The sequence below is a fragment of the Sebastes umbrosus genome, chromosome 11, assembly GCF_015220745.1.
Source record: "Sebastes umbrosus isolate fSebUmb1 chromosome 11, fSebUmb1.pri, whole genome shotgun sequence".
NCBI classification, from domain to species: Eukaryota; Metazoa; Chordata; class Actinopteri; order Perciformes; family Sebastidae; genus Sebastes; species Sebastes umbrosus.
The window spans coordinates 20277734-20301747 of NC_051279.1; the positions used below are offsets into that span (position 1 = coordinate 20277734).

The following is a 24014-nucleotide window of genomic DNA, read 5'->3' on the forward strand; positions in this document are numbered from 1 at the left end:
AGACGGCTGGCTAGCTAGCTAGCTAGCTGGGCATTTTAACCTTTAACCATGGTTTTAACGAGAGTAGGTCACAGTAGAGATGAAACGTTAATAATGTAATAGATAAAGTGCATTTTAATGTTGCTTTTGCTTTGTGTTGAACCCCAGAGAAATGAAGTGAAACACTGAAATAGTTTATTTTGAAGCTAAGCCGTCGATCCGACGACAACACTGGTTTGTTTATGGACAAAGAGAAGAGCAGCGACACTGTGAGTACAAGACCACCTTATGGGAACCAATGTCTGCAGCTAAGCGTTTTATTTACTGTCAAACACACAGTAACCTGGACTTTATGCATTCAGACTGTGAAACTCTGCCTTGTACTTCTCACAGAGAGCTCAGTGCTCCTGGATGGAGATGCATCAGTTCATTGGTGACCTCCTCACATCTGGAAACGCCTTGAAGGATCAGCCAGATGTGCTGATGAACGCAGCATGGGGCGTGGCTGCTGCTGCTGGAGGTGGTGGTGTTGGTGGTGGTGGTGGTGGTGCTGGAGGTGGTGGTGATGCTCTGCGGTTCAAAGCTGCTTCACTTGAACCTCCACAACAACAACCTCCTCGACCTGCCAGGGACAAGTCCGAGGTTGGACAGATCCAGCCTGGGGCCCCACAGAGGAAGGGAGAGACCAGAGCTCGGAGAGAAGGTTAGACAGCCCACAAAATAAAGATTGTTTTAATAATTTTCATGTGTAATTTTCATTGTAATTCATATTTTTCTTTTTCTATATAGATGTGCATAATGCCTGCACCTGCCCTGGCTGCCCTTACTCCACTTCTTCCTTTGAGACTTTAAAAGCCAGACAATCTTTGTCCTCGTCCCAGCGCTCGGATGCAGCGTGCCAGCCCAAAGACCTCAGCAGTGCTGCTCCGGTGAGCCTCAGCATGTGCTTACCGGACACCCCCGAACCGAGCAGCACCACCTCTGATCTGGAGACAAGGGCGTCCGGCAGACCGCAGAGGGAGGATGCAGACAAAGGGACTCAGAGTTCAGACCACACTCCTCCTCCAAGAGCGTCCTCCGGCTCCGTGTCCCACCTCTCTGTGTTTCCTTGCTTGTGTTGCCATCGCAGTCTACAAACCTGCAGCCAGATACTGAGCCACCAGCAAGGCACGGACTCCCCGTTTTCTCACAGCCATCATCCTTTCCATCACCACCATTGTCCTATGACCTCTTGTTTACCCTGCCCTCAGCTCGCCCGCTCTCATGCTCCACAGCTCTCGGGCACTTTCCCCTGCTTGCCTTGCCAGCACTCCTTTCCCACCTGTACTCAGGCCTGCCACCACCAGCACAGACAAACACAACAACAACAAGAGGAAAGAGGCAGGCCGGCTACGACCATGTTGTCGCTACATCCCTGCATGCACTGCTCTGCCTCTTTTTCCAGACCGTCCCAGTTGCTGCAGCACCAGCGCTCCGAGCACGCCCTCAAACCGTCCGGCTTCCTCTGCACAGAGTGCGGCAGGGCCTTCAACTCGCACAGCAACCTCCGCATCCACCTCAACGTGCACACCGGTGCCCGGCCCTACACCTGCTCTGACTGCGGGAAGAGTTTCAGCCAGTCGGGGGCTCTGAAGATCCACAGGCGGATTCACACTGGTGAAAGGCCGTATACCTGTGGATTTTGCGGCAGGGGGTTTCCCCACCTGGCGGGGGTCCGGGCCCATCAGAGGACCCACACAGGAGAGAAGCCCTACTGCTGTAGCCAGTGTGGGAAATGTTTCACCCAGTCAGGAGCTCTTAAGATCCACATGCGCATCCACACAGGAGAGAGACCCTTCATCTGCAGCTTCTGCGGGAAAGGCTTCTCCAACCGCTCCGGGATCCGCTTCCACTACCGCACGGTCCACGGACTGGCCCCCGAACACGCCGGAGAAGCCGGAGCAGGCCGGGGTTATCCTCCCGGGCGTCCCAGGACTTTTCCCCCAGCCAGCGTTGGGCTAAATACACCAGATAGCAACTCACATACAGCTCCAAATTCGAGAGAGCCTCCTGCGTCGACCGCTGCTCATCCTGGTAATGAGAGCAAATCTCAGTCAGAGGGAGCGAACCCGGGTGGCAGCAGAGAGGGGCTCCTCTATGCATGTGAAGACTGTGGCCTGCGCTTTAAGGATGCTCCATCAAGGAACAGACACCAGACAGTGATGCACTACTCCTCTGAGGAGAGAGAGGCGGAGGGGCAGAGGAAAGAGTTAAGCACAAACGAGACGGTCCGTGATAACGGTGGAGAGTGAATTAATATCGTTGGGAGGGCTGTCGACCAAAGAAATTGTTCGTCGACTAACACTCGATTAGATTTAATCGACGAATCTGTAAAACTGAGTTTCTCCACTTAAGAATCATACAAAAACACCAATTTAAATCTTGAGTTAACAGAGATGCGCTCATACGTTTCTTGGAAATAAGTCATTCAGCATGAAAAAAGCATAAAAAACGACTAATTGAAGAAATCTTAGACGACTAAAACCAAAACGAATGATTAGTTGATTAATTGACTAAGAGGGGGCAGCCCCAGTTGTTGGTGCGTTACAACAGGCTGAACATAAACAACATCGAAACACCAGAGTAAAACAGTGTTTAAAAACAAGTGTTGAAATTATGTGTGCAATATATTCTGTAGGTAAGTATAGCTCTTTTCAATTTGAAAAATCTTTGATATAGCACTAGCTCAATCGTGCCCGTTTTCACAACAGGTTTTTAGATTTACGATTTGATTTGAAAAATGTCAACCGATAAGCGATGTATCCAGCTGCCTGTCTGTGCAGATTCATTACTGCTAACAGGCTTCGAGTCTATTTTAAAATAACCTTTAACACCTGCTTCAATCACACACCAGGCAAACTTGTTAAGTATTTCTCTTAATACAGTTGTTTTATTGTGCCTTATTCAGACGTGGAAGAGGTTAGCGAATTCATCGCTAAATGTGACACCACAAAGCTTGTAAAAAGCATTTCTAGAAAATTGACATTTTGGAAGGTCTTTAAGTCATATTTTCAGACACAACGGCTGTCACCTGACCCTTATTATATTAAAATGCCTTGTAATAGGAAAAAGTATAATTTTCTATCTTCTTGTGTGAACAACAGCAATGTCATATCAGTTTATTAAAAATTAAGTTCTTTAGTAATGTGATCTGTTTAAGACCTGTATCTTCCATACAAAAATCTAAGAAAATCCAATGGACTTTGCATGGCATAGAAAATTAAGTAAAAGTAGGGAGTACAGTAAGTAACGTTAAGTTGCTGTACAGTGGCAAAAGCCTAACACATATCAAGGCCACGTACTGGAGTAGTTTTTTTTAATGTTACGGTTTTGTGTCTTGCTCAAGGACACTGCAGTCGGTTGAATCCCCGGGGCTCAGAGTCCTCCACCACCTTTGCCTGTTGTGCCTTTCTGTGTTATACTACAATCCAAGCATTTATTTAATAACCAATGTTTGTTTGTTACTATGTATGTTATAAATGGATGACAATTATCTGAGGAGTGAGAACCAGCAGACAAATAATTACACAATCCATTACTGTTTAAAGCTCAAGAGAGCCACCTAGTGGTTAAACATAATCATAGCAATAACCACTTTGTTACCATTTAGAGTGCTTCTTCAATGTATTTTTTTTTTTTTTTTTTTACAAAACATGTTGAAATTATACATTGTGAGGACAAGTAACATATTCAATCCACTTTGTTTTGCATGAACTTGTTAAATACTCTGCATACATCGCTGTATGTGTTTTCTGAAAGTGCAGCTTGTGATTAAACATTTCAATAAACGGTATCTCTGAGACGCGACTGAACCTTTGCATTTTGTTTGTGCATCACAGGATACTTCTGCTGTACAACTACATAACTTCCTGTGAAGGAAATACTCGTGTGCATATGGCTCTCAGATCATTGTGCGTGCTCTGAGTCGTGTGCCCTCGTATGTATGCGTCGGGGTCCAAAGTGACTTCTCAACTTTAGGTACATCCCTCACTGGATGTTCAGCTCTGTCAGCGTTAGTACTGTCTGGACAGCACTGTCCAGTCCTCCGGTCCCAAAACACACATCTTAGCTCAGGAGTCTTTTTTTATCTCCATGTCTGAGCTTTACTGTGTTCACAAAGGCTCCTCATAAGTGTGCTTCTGTAGTAAAGAGTCACATGACTTGGGCTCGGCGTAGACCGTGCTGACCGGCCGCGGGCCGTTGGCGTGTAGCGCGGGAGTGCAGTAGCCATTGGACAGCATTCTGTGTGAGGGGCAGTCATACTGAGTGCGGCTGGATGTTGTCCTGGTACTTAATGGTGCTGTTGTAGGAGGTCCATGTGTGTTGCCGTGATGGATCCCCGTCAGACACTCGGAGGGCAGCTCGCTGAACGGGGTGGCGTACTCGGGCTCCGGGGGAAGAGGCTCGGCGTACTCTGGCAGGTTGCCAGGAGTGTCATAATGGCCGAAGGCGAAGGGGGTGGTGTAGCCCTCATCTGAGGACGGTCTGAATGTTGACCCAACCTTCTGGCCAATAGCTGCAACAGCAGGCTCTGCATAGTCTGGGAGGAGAAATACATTGGGAAAAAACACAATGAGACTGTATTTCTATTAATTTGAGATGCAACTGGGTGTTAGCTAAAATAAAAAGTATTACTTGTATTAACCTTTCACATACAGGACGTTACTGGTCCCTAGTGTTTTCTACACTTTAGGTTCAGGAGCTTTGGAGGGGCTGGGAGGTTTGTTCTTCATGTCTACATAGGGAGCGGCTCCTCTTCACAGCGTCCGCCATGTTCCTCTGTCGTGTCTCTACAGTAGCCCAGAACAGACAAACCAAACACTGGCTCTAGAGAGGGCCTTTTTTAAGTTACCTGAAGGCCACCGTAGTTTTCCGACATGCTTGTGAAACTGAGGTTATGTGAACCGCAGAGTGCAAAACCGTGGTACCCGCCATCTGACTTGCTCCTAAAGTAGTATTATAATGGTAAGGATGACCTCTGAGCGAGGCGAATGGCGTTACCACGGTTTTGCACTCACGTTACCGCAGTCTTGGAGAGGGAGGAGTGAGCGGAGAGGTACTCAGTTGGTGCCTGCACACTGTACCTTTAAAGTATAATCTGTAAAACCATTTGATTACCTTAAAGTACCTTTAAAATACTGTGGTCAAATTCTGAACTCAAGGTTCACTTACTTAGCTATTCCCAAATGAACCTTGAGCTTGGAAGTTTTGCACAGTGTAGTAGGCCTTTTCAAGGTCAAGAAAGAACCTCTACGCACATTTCAAACAGGCACTTCAGAAAAGCTTAACCCGTTTTAGTTCTATATCTTTAAGACTCTTATCAGGATCAGCCAACATGGGACAGAAATATCAGGCATTTTATGAGCTTTAACACATATTGGTGCATCCCCACTTATATTTTAACCTTGAATGGTTATGGTTAGGAGAGGTTGCCGGGCAGCGAGCGAGAGTTTTTGCAAGTTTTCGCAATTTGTGGGTTACCATCTAGACACGACCAAAACTCTTTTAGGATCAATTTGCATCTGCAGTTTGTGGGAAATGCTTCTCTTCTACTTAGTAGCAGTCTCGTTCTAGGCCTATGGTGAGCCCCTGCATGAGCTGCTTGGCCACCAACAATGTCTCCTCTAATCACAGGGACGGGGGCTGACAGCGTGGCACTCGGATCCCACCAGACTCTACTCTTCGCCCCAGCAGAAGAGGCTGTGGTGTGGGAGGCCTAGACCTTAACTCCAGAGCCCACAGGGAGCCTCAGAGCCAGAGCTATTTTAATTAGACGGGCTTTAGTGAGGGCTTTGATTGTCTCAGCTTTGACCCTCTGTCCTGTTTATCACTGGACCTCTCACTGAAGGGCCCCCTCGCTGGGGGAGGGGATGGGGGAGGCGGAGAGGGGGACTGGTGGTGGTGGTGGCGGTGGCGGTGGTGGGGGGTGTAGGCTGAGCGCTCTTTATCGAGCTCCAATTAAAGGGTCTCTTTCAGAGAGGCTCCGTGGACCAAAGAAAGGAATGTTTATACTGCGTCTGGGTGATGGGCTGAGCCGGGGGAAAGAATGGACAGCCCGTGGAGAGAGCTGTTTGCCTGTCAGGCCTGGCATGAGCTCCTCAAACTGACCGCTGAAGCCAGAGACTGTCAGAGCAGGAAAGACGGAGGAGGGAGGGCAGAGCTCACCACTTGAGATCACCAGTAAACTCTGAATGGGCGATGAAAAGACTAAGCTGATAATAACAGCAGTAACCCTGAGGCACAGCAGTTAAAAAAAGTCAAACATATTTCTATGAAGTCTCACCATTAAGAGGAGGGCTAGGTAGAGCATCATGGACATTTCGCTCCAGAGGGTAAGAGATGAGCTCTGATTGAGGGCAGGAGAGACTCTTTGCCTGGAAACTCTGGCAACCTACTTGACACACAGACACACATAGTCAGAGGCGCTTTAACAGAATAATACTGGAGAACGATAAAGAGCACTTGACTTACTTGGGGGTAAGGAGTACTTCATTTGTGACTCTTTTTTCCTATATGGAGAAGGAGATGAACACAAAGAATTAAAAGTATTGTACGTACTAGATACAGTTTCTGAAGTGTGCTAAATGTATGACCACTGGAGCGATTAGTCAGTCAGTCAGCCAGCAGATTAATTGTTGATTTATTCAAATGATTGATTCATCCTTTCAGGCATTTTTAAGGCAAAACTATTTTAAAAAAATACAATTATGCAATATGCATCTTTGCCAGTCACCGAAAGTACTTAGGCATGAATAAAATAATAGCTTTTAATATATAGTGGCATTATTCTATGTGTTGTAAATCCATTTCTGTTAGTATGCAAAGTAAACTGTACTTGAACATACAGTTAATTAAATTATGAAAACTTCAACTATCTTAAAATACAGTACCTTCTCTTCCACCAGACTCCAGCCAACAAACAACTGCCGCACATTATCAGCCCCAGGACCACTCCCACCGCCACTATCACTGGCTGACTGGAGCCTACAGGAACATAAGTGTCTGAGTGAGTAAACATAACAGTTGTACAAGTGTGAGGAAGGAATGCAGTTTATGAGTGTGAGAGAAGAATAGATAACATTGTTTTCACTGATCTAACATGTATTGTAACGTCGACTGACCAAAAATCAACACTCAACACAAGAAGCAATGAGCTTGACTCAAATTAAATATGTCTTCAAGGTGTGTGTATGTATATATATAGAGGGGGATGGGGGGTGGGTGGGATATCTATCAGTCCAAACATGTTTGTGCAATGGATTGTCAGAGTTGTATTAACAAAATTCAGAAATAAACTCTGTTTAAAACAATATCTCCAAGGTAAGTTTTAACTGTTTACTGAAGTAGGAAACAATAAAAAGCACATATTTAACTAGTTCAAAAACTATGGCGCTCCGTAGACATCTTTCTGTTATCTGACTCATCAAAATGCGACTCTGACATCATTTATATGTCTACAGGAGCGCTACATAACAAAACAAATATGCAGTTCCTTAATGTGAAAAATAACATTTTACATTCTTCAAAGTATATTCTTCTTATATTCTTTACATTATATTATAGACTGGCATTAATTCTCATTGTACACATGTGAAATTAGAAAGTGTACACACTCAGTCTTGTCTCCACTAACACCGGGCCCTCTGTGGGAGTGGGAGCGGGGCTGGTCTGGGGTGAACCCACGTTAACTTTGATGGAAGGATATTCTGTTGGATAAGTAAGACATCATGATATCAGGACACATGAGCTGCTAGATAGATCATGTAAACAGATTAAGTTCATTCTGAGTAAGTAGTGAGAATACCCACCAGCAGGTGAGCGCGACCTTGGTGTGACCTTGGCAACAGGACATCCCAGGACTTGCACCTGAGCTGAAGCTCGGCCATGCCAGCTCAGCGGCTGCAGCCGGACAAACCGAGCCACCACGGGAGGGAAAAAGCTGTTGAGGACCCTGAGGTGGCCATCGGTGTAGGCCTGAAACATCTGGGAACCATAGCAACCGAGTTACTCAATCACAGAGAAAAACACCAGGAAGTCAACAGCATAGACTCTGTTGGAGCCTCGATGAGAACCATCACGTGAACATCAGTGAGTACACATACCTTTTTTTCCTTGCTGAGAGCACCTTTGTAAAGCTTCCAAGTTTTTCTGTCCTTGCTGAAAAAAAGACTGAAGGATTCTATGTAGTACTCGTTTGATCCCGTTGTTATTATTCCTGAAAAAAGAGCACGTATTTTTTAGTTCAACATAATACAGTAAGACACTGTGGACTAGAGCTGTGTATTGGCAAGAATCTGGCAATACGATACATATACAGGGGTTACGATTCAAAACATTGCGATACTGTAAGCGAGATGATATATTGAGAATTTATAAATCTAATTTTAGGAAAACTGTCAGAGTATAAAGAACACAACGCCATATAAATAAATGAAATCTGAGTAAATTGAAAGTATGCAATCATAACAGTGGGATCTGCATTTTGCATTTATCACAGTCCCTGAATCATCCAACATCACAGCACTACTTTCTGTGCAATCTGAGCCATCGTCTGCCACGAATCTTTGCACGTAAACTATTAACTAAAGATCTATAGTGTTTTTTTGAGAATCAATACAGTATCAGAAAACATAACATCGCGATACTCAAGTGTATCGGTATTTTCTTACACCCCTACTGTGGACATCAAAAAACAAACTGATAAGACTTTGTTGAAATTTGGTAATACAATTTTAAAGTTAAACATTTAAAGGATAAGTCTGACGACATAGATTTCTCTTTGTCAATAAATCCCATGAAAAGACTAAATGTGTCAGCCCACCTCTCAATACTTTTTGACTTCCCTACCCGGTCTATTCCCTAAGCTCATTGATTCATACTGAAGATCTTAATCTTTAAAAACAGGTCCCTAATATAAAGTTTATTAAACGTTATTCAAACAGCAGTGAAGAGTGCATTTGTTGGGGACTATTTTCAGAGGTGGATTGTTACACATTTGGTGTGCTAACTGGCAGGATGGTGTATGTGGGATTAATGAATTACTGTGGCAATGTTCATCTTCATTATGGGAACAGGTCAACCAGTGCAACTGTGTGACTCATTGATGTGTTTTAATAGTTTTTGGACAACAATGGAGGTCAATGGCACAGAGCAATGACCTACTGTAGATCAGGCTTTGGATACACACACAATACTTTTCAGTGGGATAAATTCATTGTTGGTTTTGGTCTTTTCATGGAATTTGTTGACAATAAAAAACAATATAGAAAATATCATCAGTCTTACCCTTTAAACAGCTTCTTTAAAGTATATTAAATGTTTTTAAATAAGCATACTTTAACATGCTAAATTTGAAGATTTTTTACCTGTGATAGTGCTTCTATCACTCAGCCCCAGCTCCACCCACGGGTTCAGATCATTACCGTCTGCCGCCCAGGGTAGGAACTCATGGCTGGGATCCATGTTTCTGGGGGACCAGAACATTGCGTACTCTTGGCTGTTTTTATCCCAGAAAGATGAGGCATTTAAACCAGAAACACTCAGGATGTTGTTGCATTCTGTTCAGGAACCAGAGGACAAGATGGACCAATGAAAGTAGTTCATTATGTAACCCAGAGTGTTTTTATATACAGCAACATGAGCCACTTGACTACAAAGCATGTATACTTTACTGCAGAGCATTTGTTTTTTTTGCAGACTAGCGGTCACTGTGATCAAAAAGTTAATTTTTTTATACCATAGTGAAAGAAAAAGAAGCTCAAGGATGTCAGGGAGGTGGTAAAATCACTTTTATAAAATTCAAAAATATGACCGCATGTCTTGAAAATGGACAGCAGGAATGTAAACAATGTCTTGCTGGTAGTGAATGGGTTAAAACATGTAGAAACACATGTAGTGATAAATGCCATGTCATGGCTCATACCTTGGCTGAAGAGCAGCTTCTTTTCAGATAATGATCCCCTGTCAAGAGAGGACAGTTGAAAAGGTCAGTGCATCTACATCAAATCAAACTCGGAGCTCAACATCCACTATGACATTAATGTGATCTCTCATTTTGAGTACAATAACAGCAGACACACATTTTTGAAAGGATTCCATTGGCAAAGGTGGATTCATAAAGTGTGAGACTTCTCCCACGGTTCACAGTGACGCGACCTCCCAGACTATCAGATGCAGCTCCGGCGTGGACTGCAGACTTGCACAGGACTGAGGTCTAAAACAGAGGGGGACACATGGAGCACGTTCAGACATGAAGTCAGAAAAGAGGGCCTAATACAGCTGGGCCAAATGAAATGTGGCTTACTTACATCTCTGTAACCCAGTTCAGAGCTTCCCCAAACATCCCCTGTGACGTTCTTACATCCAGCGGGGCAGTACACACTGAGAAACAGCAGAACAACCCGTGAGAAACACTCACTGTGCTACGAAAACAGAGTCTATTATGGGAAATGTAGAGGTCAACCACTTACTTCAAACGCTGCGAGCTAGAATGAGATCCTCGTTGTAAACAAGAAATGAGATCTGTAACAGCGAAACAGACAGATATGCATTCAAATCAACACTCCTGAGAACTAATTCAAACTTAAATATGTATTGGTGGACTTGAATAGTATGGTGTGGGACCCAGTAGCTCAGGGCTTACATAATACGCCCCGCCATTCAGTCAACCACACACAAACAGACTCTGTGCGAGACGGTCTAGCATGCCCTACGCGTGCTATATTAGGGGATGAGCGGTCATGGCTGTTGATGTGACTAAGGCCTTTGTTTCTGTGACTTTGTCACAGTTCACGAGTACAGTGAACGGCCCTCGTGTGATCACAATTAACAGACAGTGGTTTGTGTGTCTGAACACGGGTTTAGCTCCAGACAGACACTGACGGATTTCATAAACAACTCAAGTAAAAAACAGGAAACTATGATACACGCTGTACAGTACGGGTGACTTCATCCAGAGAAAAGGAAATTATCTCTAAGTATAGACTAGCATTCAGACCAAACAAGTCCACATGGTTATTAAAATGATACACAGGAAGAACCGTAACCATTGTACCATTTTGTAATTGAATCTGTACGATCCAGAAACATGTATGTGTGCAATCTGCTGCTGCATTGGTAGAAAGAGTTAAAAATATGCTGCTAAATCAGCTGCCTCTGGGTTGTAACAAACACAGGGGATGGTAGTGGGCTTGCAGTGGTTAACGTGCGGATGAAGAGGAGGGGGAGGAAAAAAAAGAAAAAAGAAATCCAGCCACTCCAAGCGACAGACTGAAGCCTGAGGCCTCGCTCCATTCAGCCCGAGAGAGAAGGAGTCCTGCTTTCTGAGCAAACACGCCAGAGCAAAGATAGCGATGGAGGACGAATGCCAATAAGAAGTGACTCATGGACTCGCAACTGCAAGTCAACACACAATACACAAGGGCAAATATTCACAGACGTCGGTGTTAAAATTACACCAGTGTAAACTTGTAAATGATTAAATTTGAAAAAGTCAATTCAAACATATAAATCAGGCATTTGTAAAGCTGAGCTGCGTGCTCAGCCTCTTAGTAATAACTGAACAACATTCATTTACTTATGAATATATACTTATAGAACCATGTAAGTTCACTTCACAAATAGTAATCAACCAGTCACAGATGCCATACCTGGATACTGGTCTGTGGCGTAGGACAGTAGAAACCCTCGTCCAGAGCGGTGCGGGCCTGACCTGAAGGTTATCGTCACTTCATTGCTTTTAAGCGTCACATTCTTCTGTGATGTATCGAACTTCCCGCACACTGGACCTGTAGACAACGCAAACAAACACAAATACATGTTGTTTCCCACGATACCATAATGTATACAGATGCCTGCACAAACAGCAAAATTACATTCTTGAATAGTGAAATACTGTCAGTCCCTTTTGCTGCAACTAACGATTATTTTCATTGTTGATTATTTTTTCGATTAATCAATTACTTGTTTGGTCTATAAAATGTCAGAAAATTGTGAAAAATGTTGATCAGTGTTTCCCAAAACCCAAGATGACGTGCTCAAATGTCTTGTTTTGTCCACAACTCAAAAATATTCAGTTTACTGTCATTGAGGAGTAAAGAAACCAGAAAATATTCACATTGAAGAAGCTGGAATCAGAGACTTTTGACTTGTTTTTTTCTTAAATAATTACACAAACCCATTAATTTATTATCAAAATAGTTGCCGATTAATTTAATAGTTGACTACTAATCGATTCATTGTTGGAGCTCTAGTCATTTTGTCAGCATATATGAACAGATGTAGATGATTTAAGTCAGTCTAACTCCACTAGTGTATTCCTGTCATGTTTGTATCCCATGCCGACAACTGTATAGTCGAGAGCAGAGTCATGTAGACTGCGTGTAAGAACACCTCCCCAGCAGAGAAAACTACATATACATAAATCATGAGCCAGGTTCTGAGGAATCCCATAATAATAATAAACACAAAAGGCAGCCTAACAGAATATTTCTATCTCCTGAATCTCCCAGCCCTCGTTTTGGTCTCGTGTCAAAATTGGATGCCCTCCAGACACGATTTGATACACCTGGTTGGAGAACGTGCATGTGTCTGTTGCGAAATTGGGTTTGCCTCTTCTGTCAATGTGTCAAAGGAATGGCATGTCCTCGTGTGTGTATTCCTCAATCACGGCCGGGAGAGCGTAAGTAATGACATGGGGCATTAAAAGTCTATCAGCAGGTATTTCAGAATCGACAGGAGAGCACTTCTGTAGTGTCTAAGACACAGTGATTAGACATCAACCTGAGATGCTTTTAAAAACACACACACTGTATTCCATCAGCGGTGAACAAGCTTACCCAGACTGGGTTCTCCGCTCTCGTCTGTGATCACGACAGAACCATTCCTGCAGCCGGGACTGCTCTCAACGTCAAAATCCCCAAACAGCAGTCGCAGCGTTCGCCCCTCTGGCACTCGAAGTCTCCACGTACACCAGGTGTTACTGGGGTAGGTGCCTGGGTAGTTCTGCGAGGCCAACGTGCCAGACTCTGTGCCCAGCAGGGAATGTCCACAGCCATTACCTGAAATAATACAAAGCACTATAGGGAGGCTGTGACGGGAGAAAAGACGGCAGTTCACAAGGTAGATCCAACATTTAGGGACAGTTTCATTCCAAAATTAGACTCTCATTTCAGATACTTCACTTCCTGCCCTTGTGGGATTGTCTGACCCCGCCCTGATTTTTTTCACCTGTCCCTCAATATCACCCTCCTCTCACTGTGGATTTAGTCTGTGTCAGTTTGTCTTTTCTGTTCTAGTGAGTGGTCCAGTCTTTTTGTTCCTAGTTGGTGTTTTTCAGACCAATCTTTTATTTAGATCTTGCCTATAACGTGTTTTTTGGATACCTTTGCCTTTTTCTGGTCTGACGTCCCGTGTACCAAACTCTTAGTGTAAAGTAATGACTTTGCATTCTACTATGATGGAAATTGTGGTATCAAAGTTTTACATAATCTTTATGAAATGTAATCTTATAGTTTTGCAATATTTAACAAACATGTTGTAAGCATTTATAGCTGCAGAGCATGGGAAAGGACTCGGTGTTATCAGTTCACCTAAGCATTTCCCTTTTGGTTAGATCCCCTGCGGCGGAGGACGTTGACCCCTGGCACGGAGAGGTGTTTGATTGATTGTCTGTAGTATTTTATATGAGGCTGTAAGTAACTCATTGCAGGGTGCTCATTCACGAGGAGTGACGCCATGTGTGCACGCAGTAAAGGTCCATAATTAATGGAAAATTATTGTGTTTTGTGCGTTCTGTTGCCTCTCTTGCTCATCACTCTAGACAACAACTGAATTTAAGTTGCCATGAGGTGAGGATTAAACCATTTTCAGTTTTCAACAGTAGCAAAAGGTCAAAGTTATTAGTGTATTAAAGTTAAATCATTAATGTAACAGACAAAACTTCACTTCTTACAGTGTACGAGGGCTGCAAATAACTATTTTCATTATGGAGTAATCTTATTTTATCAATCATTTGGTTATTCACAATATAGTGAAAAATGGCACAATTTTCAGGAGCCCAAGCTGGCATATTACCATTACTTGTTTTTTCCGACCAACAATTCAAAACCCAAAGGTCTTCTGTTGAATATTATAGAAGACTAAAGAAACAAGCAAATATTCGCATCTGACAAGTAGTGAATTATTGACATATTTATCATTCTTATTAGCATGATTTAAAAATAATTAACTTAATATCAAAAGCCTATTAATCATCTGTTGATTGACTAATTGACTAATTGCCCAATTACTTCAGGTGTACAGTGTAATGTCAGTCCAGTTTACAGGTACTGACTAACAAGAAATATTAATTTCTCACACAGTTGATGGATATCAAAGTATTTATAACTAATACATTTCACTTCTCAAACACCTGTGTCAGGCAAAGAGTTATTTGCGGAGTATGGCCAAGCTTAAATAAAGTCAAAATCACACAATCACAGACAGCTCTGTCATTAATTCTCTTAACTAAAGATTATTAAGGGCTTTGTTAATGCACCGTTTTGGAACAGATGAGTAATAAGTCTCTTCTGAACATGCACAGCAGACCAGGGCATGTTTATACTCTTCCGATCATAACAGAGAGGTGACACAACTGTCTGACACGGAAATACTCCGCTCCAAACACTAGTACACCCTGGGCACTATTGCAAAAGATACTCTTCTGAGATTAAATACAAATTGTGTACTTTTTGTATGTAAAGATATGCTGTTCTTGAGATAAAAGGGCAAGGAAATTGATCAACAGGGAACACTGTTTTGCTTGAATGTTGATTCATTACATCCTCTGACCTGCGGTCGCTGTGACTAACACTTTAACGGGAACGGAAAACACTAATATTTAGACCCTCTCCCGTCCCAGAAAAAAGGTCAATTCCCACAGTGGTCATACAGGAGATAAGTGCTGTGGGGGCGGCAGGCTCAAAACCTACCCGCAAAATGTCTAGCGATGACGTGTTCCAAGAATGGTCAAAACTTGAAAAAGGCACCAGGGTCCATCTAAGCCTACGCATCACCCCCTGTCCTTGTCTTCCTTATAAGGCTGGTGGAAGTTTGTTGAGGGGAAACAGGAGAATAACCTTCCTCTCACCCCGTGTCACACACATCCTGCATCACACCGGCCGTTGCCCTGCTTCCCGACAGCTCTTTAGCTCCTAATACCATAAACCTTTTGGATGTTATTGCCCCTCCTCAAGTCCCCAAAGGATTCCCTGGAAATGCCACAGCGACGCACTGTAACCGCGGGCAACAGAGCGTGGATCTGTCACCTTCCGGTGGGAGGCCACAGAGGCTGCGATGCTGGGGAGGTTCTGGGTGGCCGGTAATCTCCCCCCAGGCTTGCTGAACCCTTCCACCCACAGTCTGTCTCCGGGCCAGTCTGGTTTCACACAGAGACGGGATACGTGCTCGGCCTGTTCTGACCAGTTTTTAGAAAAGTTTAGAGGGTGAATTACAGAAAGTCAAACTGGGTGGCAGGATAGCAGACAGTCAAGCAGCCCAGCAACATTGTTTTTTCCACTTGAGGCTTTGCTGGCAGGTCTTTACAGGTCCACACTAGCAGACAGGATGTTCACCTGTGCTACCTGTCACTACCTTGCCTTATCCTGTCTTGTGTGTCAATCACACAACGTTACAACACCGTGGCTGAAATGTTCCCCTCACCCTAAACCCTGGCCATACCAAAGCTCTTGCAATACTTGCCAGGAAGCAAAAAAAAAAGTGATTCAGAATAAGTACTTGACCCTGGACTTAATCATCTTCCGATGTGAGGAAACCAAAGCCCCAGAGACAGGCAAATATCAACAAAAAAGATTAGTGGTACGGCTGAGTGTTACAGTCACAGCTTTTCTGTTTGTCTGTGTGTATGTATGGTCGCTGTGATTCATACTGCACATGGACTTTACTGCTGTGTGGAAAAAAACCTGTGGGAAAGGTATTAGCTGCTGTAGTTGGGATCAGTATGTAAACATGCACAAGGGAAGAGCATGTAAAGAATGCTACCATGACATCACGTGGTCGACCTTTGAGCCTATTTCAATCTTTTTTACCACTAACCTAAACACATATAATATAAACTTGAAAAAAAAGTTTGGAAATTTGTGTGTTGGTGGATTATTTCTCTGTTGTTACAATGCTAATTGTCATTGTATTTTACATCGTTGGAAAGCCTGTTTATTTACCTTCACAATGATGTCCAACTTGTAAGGATCATGCATTTGTGGGATGAGCCAGCACAGCTGATTATGTGGGTAGCGCCCAAGAACAATTTGCCAAAATGCTCTGCCATAAAACAGTGTATTCTCCTGTTGGTAATGAATCTTGTTTTGAGTTGGTTGGTGGATTGGATGATTGAACTCTCTATCAGTAACAAGGAACAAAAACAAGACATATTGGCAGGCTGTTGTGGCTGCGTATGGATTTTCCTCCCGCTACTGAGGCTCCTGACGGTGTATTAAATTAATAATTGTAAAATAGCCAATATGTCTTGTTTGTTACTGTTTACCATTGGCAGAGCATTTTGGCACATTTTTCTTGGGCGCTACCCACATAATCAGCTGTGCTGCTCATCCCACAAATGCATGATTCTTACAAGTTGGACATCATTGTGAAGGTAAATAAACAGGCTTTCCATTCATGTAAAATACAATGACCATTAGCATTGTAACAACAGAGAAATAATCCACCAACACACAAATTTCCAAACTTTTTTTCCCGAGTTTATATTATATGTGTTTAGGTTAGTGGCAAAAAATTCAAATAGGCTCAAAGGTGATGTCATGGTAGCATTCTTTACATGCTCTTCTTCCCTTGTGCATGTTTACCTACTGATCCCAACTAGCAGTTTACCTTTCCCACAGGTTTTTTTTCCACACAGCAGGCAAGTCCATGTGTAGTATGAATCACAGCGACCTTGCATACACACAGACAAACAGAAAAGCTGTGACTGTAACACTCAGCCATACCACTAATCTTTTTTGTTGATTTTTGTCTGTCTCTGGGGCTTTGGTTTCCTCACATCAGAAGATGATTAAGTCCAATTAGTATTGTAACAACAGAGAAATAATCCACCAAACACAAGTTTCCAAACTTTTTTTTCCCAGTTTAGTTAGACTAATGTAGGGTTCTTGTGGTTCAGACCTTTAAAAGTAGAATTGACAGCAGAACATACAGTATGAAAACGGTTAGGAAGTGTGCACTACAGAATACATGGATGCAAAGGTTGTGGTGCCAGTGCTTTTAAACTAAGTATTAGTACTCTGTTATAAGCTATTGACCAGGAGTAGTTGTAATAGTAGACCAATAGTAACAACAGCTAACAAGATGTTTGACATCTCGCGTCACATTCTTTATCTTATCAAAACAAGACTTTTTTCTTACCCTCCTGGCTGTTAACTCCTCCGGAACAGACGCTAAAAGTGATCCAGAACACGGTAATAACAGACTTCACAGCATCCCGGATGTTTTCGCACTTTCCTAGCATGATTTCCAGAGCTCCAACGTGAAGAAGTAAGGTGCAAAGCCCCGATGGCTCCAGCTTTCTAAGCCTCAGTAAAATAAAGTTATAGTACAGAGTAGCTCTACTGGATGTTTACTATTGGCCACGAGACGTATACTCGACCTCTCATTGGCTCTCCGTCGCTGTCAATCATGGAATCCCGAGCATTCCATTCCAGAATAGGGGCTGGGCTGATTAGTAGGTGTGTTCTGATCTGAGACCAGACGTTTGACAGGAATACTAATGATTTACTCTGGTTTGATAAGATGGAAACACTGAACCTGGATCCATATCGCTATACTGTATGCTCCTCTGTGGAGGCTATTTTGCTATCATTTCAAAAGGTGAAATGCTTAAATTATTATTCATAAATTATTATTATTTATTTATTTATTTTTTATATTTTTTATATATATGTATGTATTTGTATGTATGTGTCTGTAAGTATGTGTATGTATATGTGTATGTGTGTATATGTATGTACAGTATGTGTATGTATGTATGTATATATGTATATATAAGTATGTGTATGTATGTATGTGTATATGTATGTATATATATATGTATGTATTTGTGTGTATGTGTGTGTAAGTATGTGTATGTATATGTGTATGTGTGTATATGTATGTGTGTATATGTATGTACAGTATGTGTATGTATGTATATATGTATATATAAGTATGTGTATGTATGTATGTGTATATGTATGTATATATATATGTATGAATATATTAAAACATTTTACTTTTATTTTTTTTCTCTTCTTCTTCTTCTTCTTCTTCTTCTTATTATTATTATTTCATGACTTATTTGCGGATACTCTCCCTGTGTTGTATTCTCTATAATTTGAATTTTATGTATCCATGATTGAGAATTACTTAGGTCTTTTGTGGTCAGCTGTGGCTGTCTGTGTGTATGTTGTTGTCAGGTATGATTGATTGATGTGTTGTGTCACGGGTGAGTGTTGTTCAGAAAAACAAAAATTAACTTTCCCTGTATAGTGACTGTTCTATTAATTATTGACAATTAATAAAAAAGACCTTTGAAAGCAAAAGGTGAAATGCTGCGTTCGTTCGAATTTGCATATTATGCAGTACATACTCAATGGTTGTACTATCGCGTAACATACTTTTGTGTGAGTGAAAAAATAAATAATGGAATAATAATATATAATTAAATAAATAACAATAATTCTCTTAATACAGGGATCGGCAACCTTTACTGTCAAAAGAGCCATTTGAGGCAAAAAAAACTGTCTGGAGTCGCAAAACATTTGCAGTGAGGTATGGGGCCACATTGAGGGGGAATTTTTTTTTTTACAACTTTACGAGAAAAAGTCATAACTGTAATATAACGAGAATAAATTCATTACTTTACGAGAAAAAAGTCGGAATATAACGAGAATAAAGTCATAACCTTGCGAGAAAAAAAGACGTAATATTACGAGAATAAAGTCATAACTTTACGAGAAAAAAAGAAAATAATACGTAAAATTACTACTTTCTAATATTATGACTATTCTCATAATACTACGGCTTTCTTTCTCGTAAACGTATGACTTTATGCTTGTAATCACAGATTTATTTATTTTTTCCTCAATGTTGCCCTAATACTCCGTCGTACCATAGACCTACAACAATGATAAATTAAATTGAAAATGTAAACAAAAAACAGTTATTCATTTCCACTAATTTTTAAAAGTCCACAGGGAGCCACTGGAGAGGGGCTAAAGAGCCACATGTGGCTCCGGAGCCGCAGGTTGCTGACCCCTGCCCTACACCTTAAGGATACTTAATTCAGCTGAGTGTACTACACTATGAGTGGGAGGGTGTATAGGGAGCGGATTGGAACTGGGCCATCGACACACCTAAACATCAATATAAGTGCAAAGTGCACCACCTGCTGGTGAAATACCGGCAACAGCAAAAACACAACTGTGTTTTGAACATTGTGTATTGCATGACAAACCAACATAATTAGGCCACACAAGTAGCAGCTGAAACAACGTGTTATTGTTGAGTCTAAAACTCTACCACAAGAGAATACAACAAAACAATTTAATGACTTCCTTTTGGGGGTGAAAAACATGTTTCTGCAGCATGAAATCTTCCAGCATGAGAGTCAGAAGGGTAGAGCTCAAACCAAGCCGTGCCGTGCCGTGCGCTTGCACATACAAGCAGTTTGACCGATTTACACATCGCGTGCGAACTCACCGCTTCTCGTGACAGCGGGACAGATGCTTCTCAGGCGAAATACTGCTCGCTGCAGGAAGTGTAGCAGGGCTGCTGCACGGCGCATGCTCTCTGCTGCGTCTCTGACAAGCAGCAGGATGAGCTACCCCCTGCTGTAACAACGGTAAGTAAAACTATGACAATACGTTGTGAAGTAGTGAGTGTGTTTCACAGTTTTTAGTGGAGACCTGGTGGGTTTTTGTGCACCCTCTGTGGGACAGGAGCGCGCTGGGTGTGCGTGCTGCCGCGCGGACAGACGTCAGTGTGAGTGGGTGAAGGAGGGTGAGGAAGGCACGCAACTGTCTGTGTAGGAGTTGGTGATCCAACAAGGGCTACTTGATATAGTGTGTGGAATATGTTGATCAATTTATTGTATTCTTTAATGCATGGAACCATGGAATTAACACAACAGTTTTTTTCATTTCTCCTCTCTGTGCTATTGGTATTGTCTCAACTGCTGCTTGTGTAAGACTGAAAGAATATTATGGACAGAATCATACTAGAATTAATGCAGTTTATTATTTATTAATAATGTAATTGTTTACAGAGGAGGAAATACACAATTGTTTTTCCACTCCAATTCCTAATAATAATAATCTTTATTTGTATAGCACTTTTCTTAACAATGTGCTTCACAACAAAAAATACAATAAAATAATAAAATACAATGAAATAAAATACATAATGACCATAGATAGTAGTGCAGTGGACACTTTATTTGACATTTCACCCATTTAAAATTAGTTTATTATTATTTTTCGACACCTATATTGCCAGTAATTTACTTCTTGATATAGTGTGGAATATGTGGATCCATTTATTGTACTCTTTAATGCATGGACACGTTGTTTTCGTTACCATGGAATTAACCCACCATTTGTTCATTTCTTCTCCATTTCTGTCTGTGCTATTGATATTGTCTCAGCTGCTGCTTGCGTAAGACTGAAAGAATAAATATTATGGACAGAATCATACTAGAATTAATGCAGTTTATTATTTATTAATAATGTAATTGTTTACAGAGGAGGAAATTCACAATTGTTTTTCTACTCCAATTCCTAATAATAATAATCTTTATTTGTATAGCACTTTTCTTAACAATGTTACAAAGTGCTTCATAACAAAAAAATACAATAAAATACAATGAAATCAAATAAATAATGACCATAGATAGTAGTGCAGTGGACACTTTATTGACATTTCACCCATTTAAAATGAGTTTATTATTTTTTTTTTCGACACCTATATTGGCATTAATTTACTTCATAATTTAACTAATGTTTTCAGAAATGGTGTAGGATATACTTAACATTGTGTTAGCAGACACAAAGAAATAACTGGGATTTAATGATTTAATTTAATGTTTAATATGACCCTGTTAACAACAATACTTCTGCAGATTACAATTGTTCAACAAGTCTTTTATTGGTCCCATTGTGGTAAAAGAAGTGGCCTAAATGCAGCAAGGCTGGATAACACAGTGCTGATTATGATTTGATTTGAGAATTTCACTCTAAATGATAATAATAAAAAAACATTTATATCCACTGTGGCTATTATATTGCTGCACCATCTTTACAAATCTTACAATTTAATTAAAACTGCAAGCTTTTGTCCCATTATATCATATGCATTCTCAACAGCAATATGGGAAGCGAGGCCTTGCCCATATGAGGATTATGTCATTTTAAGCCCAGTATGGATTCATGTCTATGACAGTTGCATGCCAGGAAAGACTGTTGGGGGGAGGCTTTCATTGACTAGTGTGTGCATTAAATAGCACCACTGCGTGCATGTATGTGTGTGTGATCTGGATGTTAAAATGCGTGCTCGGCCCTCTCTGCGTGCAGCTCTGCGGGGAGGCGGTGATGGCGGATGCTGAGGTCACCGTGTCTTCAGGGGATCTCATGACGGTGAAGGAGGAGGAAGGGGAATCCAGTGGCAACAACCATAAGACTCAAGTCATCCTGCACCTGCAGCCCATCCTGCACGGGTAACATCATGGCTTTGATCATTAAAGGGCCAGTAGATGTTTAACATGTGCTGTGTGACATAAACATATAAACATATTTGTACAGATGTGCATGGAGATTTTTACCATATTTTCTTTCCTAAGCAAATCTTATATCACTGTTCTACATCAATGCTGTTCGTATTCATTTTAATGAAAGTTTAAATCAAACGATATGACAGTGAGCTATGTTGAGAAAAAGAATAGCATTTAACTTTAAAATTGTTGCTATGCAGTAGCTATTCACATATTTTGCTGTTAAATTCAGAAGCCTCAGCTTATTGCATAAAATAATTATTCTGTTAAATGTGAGAATTGTGTCGCCCTCTGCAGGATAAACAATGACATTGCTGACACTGGTACTACAGTCTTGGCCATAGAGACACATCATGGTACGTTATGCACGCAGACATTTCTCTTCACTGCTGACATTAACATTAACAACAGGAATGTATTCCTGTGAATGCTGGGTGTGAGGCGATCCCACTTTGTTGATACAGTATACTTAAAGAGCACATGTCATGCTTATTTTCCAGTGCATACTTGTATTTTGGGTTTCTACTAGAACATGTTTACATGCTTTAATGTTAAAAAAAACACTTTATTTTTCTCACACCGGCTGTGCTGCAGTGCTTCTTTTCATCCTGCCTCTGAAACACTCTGTTTGACCCTGTTGAGAAATGGTATTAACATGCGTCCTGAGTGATCCGATCACAAGTGGACAGCTCTAAGTACAGGTGTGAACGCACTCATGACGCATTGAGGACGCATTGAGATCCGATCTTTCAGATAACATTCAGAGGTGGTCTGGACCACATATGACCACATTCTTTTAGCAGTGTTTACGCAAATATGTCCTGTTCACATTAAGCATCCGTGAGATCACTGTGCTCCTCATGTGATAAGACAGCCAGATGCAAGCGCTTGTCTGCCTCACGGCATGGAAACGGCGTCTGTGCTCTACTGTATTCTGTCAGTACTACTGTATTTTATTAAAATACATCTTATCTATATGCTACATATCTACAGACTATCAGACTAGGCACGTAAAGTGCATTATTATTATACAGTCGGTGATGTGACAGTGTTTTTGTTCCAGTGCTTTGCACGAAGCTGACACTTTCCGCTCGCTCTCATGCCAAACTAGCCCCTAGGCAGGTATTATGCAGATGTGTTACTTGGTGACATCAACACGTTAAGGAAGAAGAGGCAGTACTTCAAGCAAGGTGTTTCAGGCAGTTCAGGAACAGTGTTTCTGTGGGGGAGAGTAACTCCTTTTGGTGTGGACTTTGGACTTTGTAACTTTGCAGACCTCTTTACATGCACAATAAAACTATATAACACACTAAGTGTGCTAACAGAAAAAGCACAAAAGCATAATAAGTCCTCCTTAATTATACTGTGATTAATGAACTTGTTGCTTTGCTGTTGAGTGTATAATCAAATTCAACACTGTGGTTGTGTTTTTGGCTCGTGATTGTTAGAAGACAGTAAAGCAGAAGGAGAGGAGGTTGAGTATGGCTACCCCATCACCTGTGGAGACAGCAGAGCGGTTCTACTATTTAAGAAGTTTGTGTGTCCTGGAATCAACGTCAGGTGTGTCAAAGTAAGTTAAAGCTTCCTCACTCAACCAGACATGATATCTGTCTCCTCTTTGCATACTTATAATAGCTTTCATAAATAGCTTTCATAAACATACGTTGTTTTCTTCTTCTTCTACTTTTGCAGTTCAATGGCCAGCTCATCAGTCCCAAGCAGTTTGTACATCTGGCAGGGAAAGCCACTCTGAAGGACTGGAAAAGGGCCATCAGACTGGGAGGGGTAATGCTCAGGTAGACTATTTGTCTGTCTGTCTGTCCTCTCCATGCTGTAAATCTACATGACCTTTAATTACTTTTGCTGCACTGGGGTTAAAGTGTCAGACTTTAAACACCTAAATCTAATGAAGTCAACAGCAGTATCTCATTCATATAATTTGCACTTGCGTCGAGTCTGTCTGCACTGGGGTTTGCCAGTACATTCCAGAGGTAGTCGGTAAGCAGCATTATTATGATAGCGGGATCAAATAACACACAAGCAAGCTGCTGGGTGAAACTTCTCACCCCTTTTATCGTGTTTGCACTTGTTCTCAGCGTTACTGTGAGTCAATATACTGACTCAACGGGCAATATCTTTTCATCTTTTATTCCTCCAGAGGTCAAATCAATGGGATTTGTGTCAA

The 24014-nt window shown here is 41.7% G+C and overlaps 3 protein-coding genes across 13 annotated transcripts in view; 2 read left to right on the forward strand and 1 right to left on the reverse strand.

Moving 5' to 3' along the window:
• Positions 1 to 3818, forward strand: si:ch211-79k12.2 (uncharacterized protein LOC568844 homolog). 4 transcript variants are annotated; one of them, XM_037785775.1, is made up of 4 exons: positions 1 to 248; positions 373 to 505; positions 536 to 682; positions 769 to 3818. In XM_037785775.1, exons 1-4 carry the CDS (start codon positions 222 to 224, stop codon positions 2268 to 2270), a joined length of 1809 nt encoding a protein of 602 aa, XP_037641703.1. In that variant the 5' UTR covers positions 1 to 221; the 3' UTR covers positions 2271 to 3818. The 4 variants fall into 4 exon arrangements, with proteins under 4 accessions (XP_037641703.1, XP_037641704.1, XP_037641705.1 ...); XM_037785776.1 differs by having other exon boundaries at positions 373 to 502; XM_037785777.1 differs by having other exon boundaries at positions 373 to 499.
• Positions 3646 to 20044, reverse strand: si:dkey-34d22.1 (discoidin, CUB and LCCL domain-containing protein 1). Of its 7 annotated transcripts, none has more exons than XM_037785763.1 (15): positions 19765 to 20044; positions 12855 to 13076; positions 11667 to 11804; positions 10488 to 10539; positions 10326 to 10398; positions 10098 to 10231; positions 9941 to 9978; positions 9384 to 9575; positions 8121 to 8233; positions 7827 to 8001; positions 7632 to 7724; positions 6909 to 7020; positions 6490 to 6527; positions 6302 to 6412; positions 3646 to 4558 (listed from the first exon to the last, which is right to left on the reverse strand). In XM_037785763.1, the coding sequence occupies exons 1-15, from the start codon at positions 19847 to 19849 to the stop codon at positions 4131 to 4133; spliced, it is 2004 nt and encodes a 667-aa protein (XP_037641691.1). In that variant the 5' UTR covers positions 19850 to 20044; the 3' UTR covers positions 3646 to 4130. The 7 variants fall into 7 exon arrangements, with proteins under 7 accessions (XP_037641691.1, XP_037641688.1, XP_037641690.1 ...); XM_037785760.1 differs by lacking the exon at positions 19765 to 20044 and adding an exon at positions 17434 to 17650; XM_037785762.1 differs by lacking the exon at positions 19765 to 20044 and adding an exon at positions 17434 to 17649 and having other exon boundaries at positions 6909 to 7002.
• The window catches only part of LOC119497565 (glucocorticoid modulatory element-binding protein 1-like), a 10173-nt gene continuing 5921 nt past the window's right edge, over positions 19763 to 24014 (forward strand). The window contains exons 1-5 of one of the 2 annotated variants that reach the window (XM_037785787.1): positions 19763 to 19906; positions 21633 to 21775; positions 22127 to 22185; positions 23278 to 23399; positions 23522 to 23625. In XM_037785787.1, coding sequence (XP_037641715.1) covers positions 21651 to 21775; positions 22127 to 22185; positions 23278 to 23399; positions 23522 to 23625 — 410 coding nt within the window. In that variant the 5' untranslated portion in view covers positions 19763 to 19906; positions 21633 to 21650. The remainder of the gene's footprint in view (positions 19907 to 21632; positions 21776 to 22126; positions 22186 to 23277; positions 23400 to 23521; positions 23626 to 24014) is intronic. The other variant, XM_037785788.1, reaches the window with a different exon arrangement.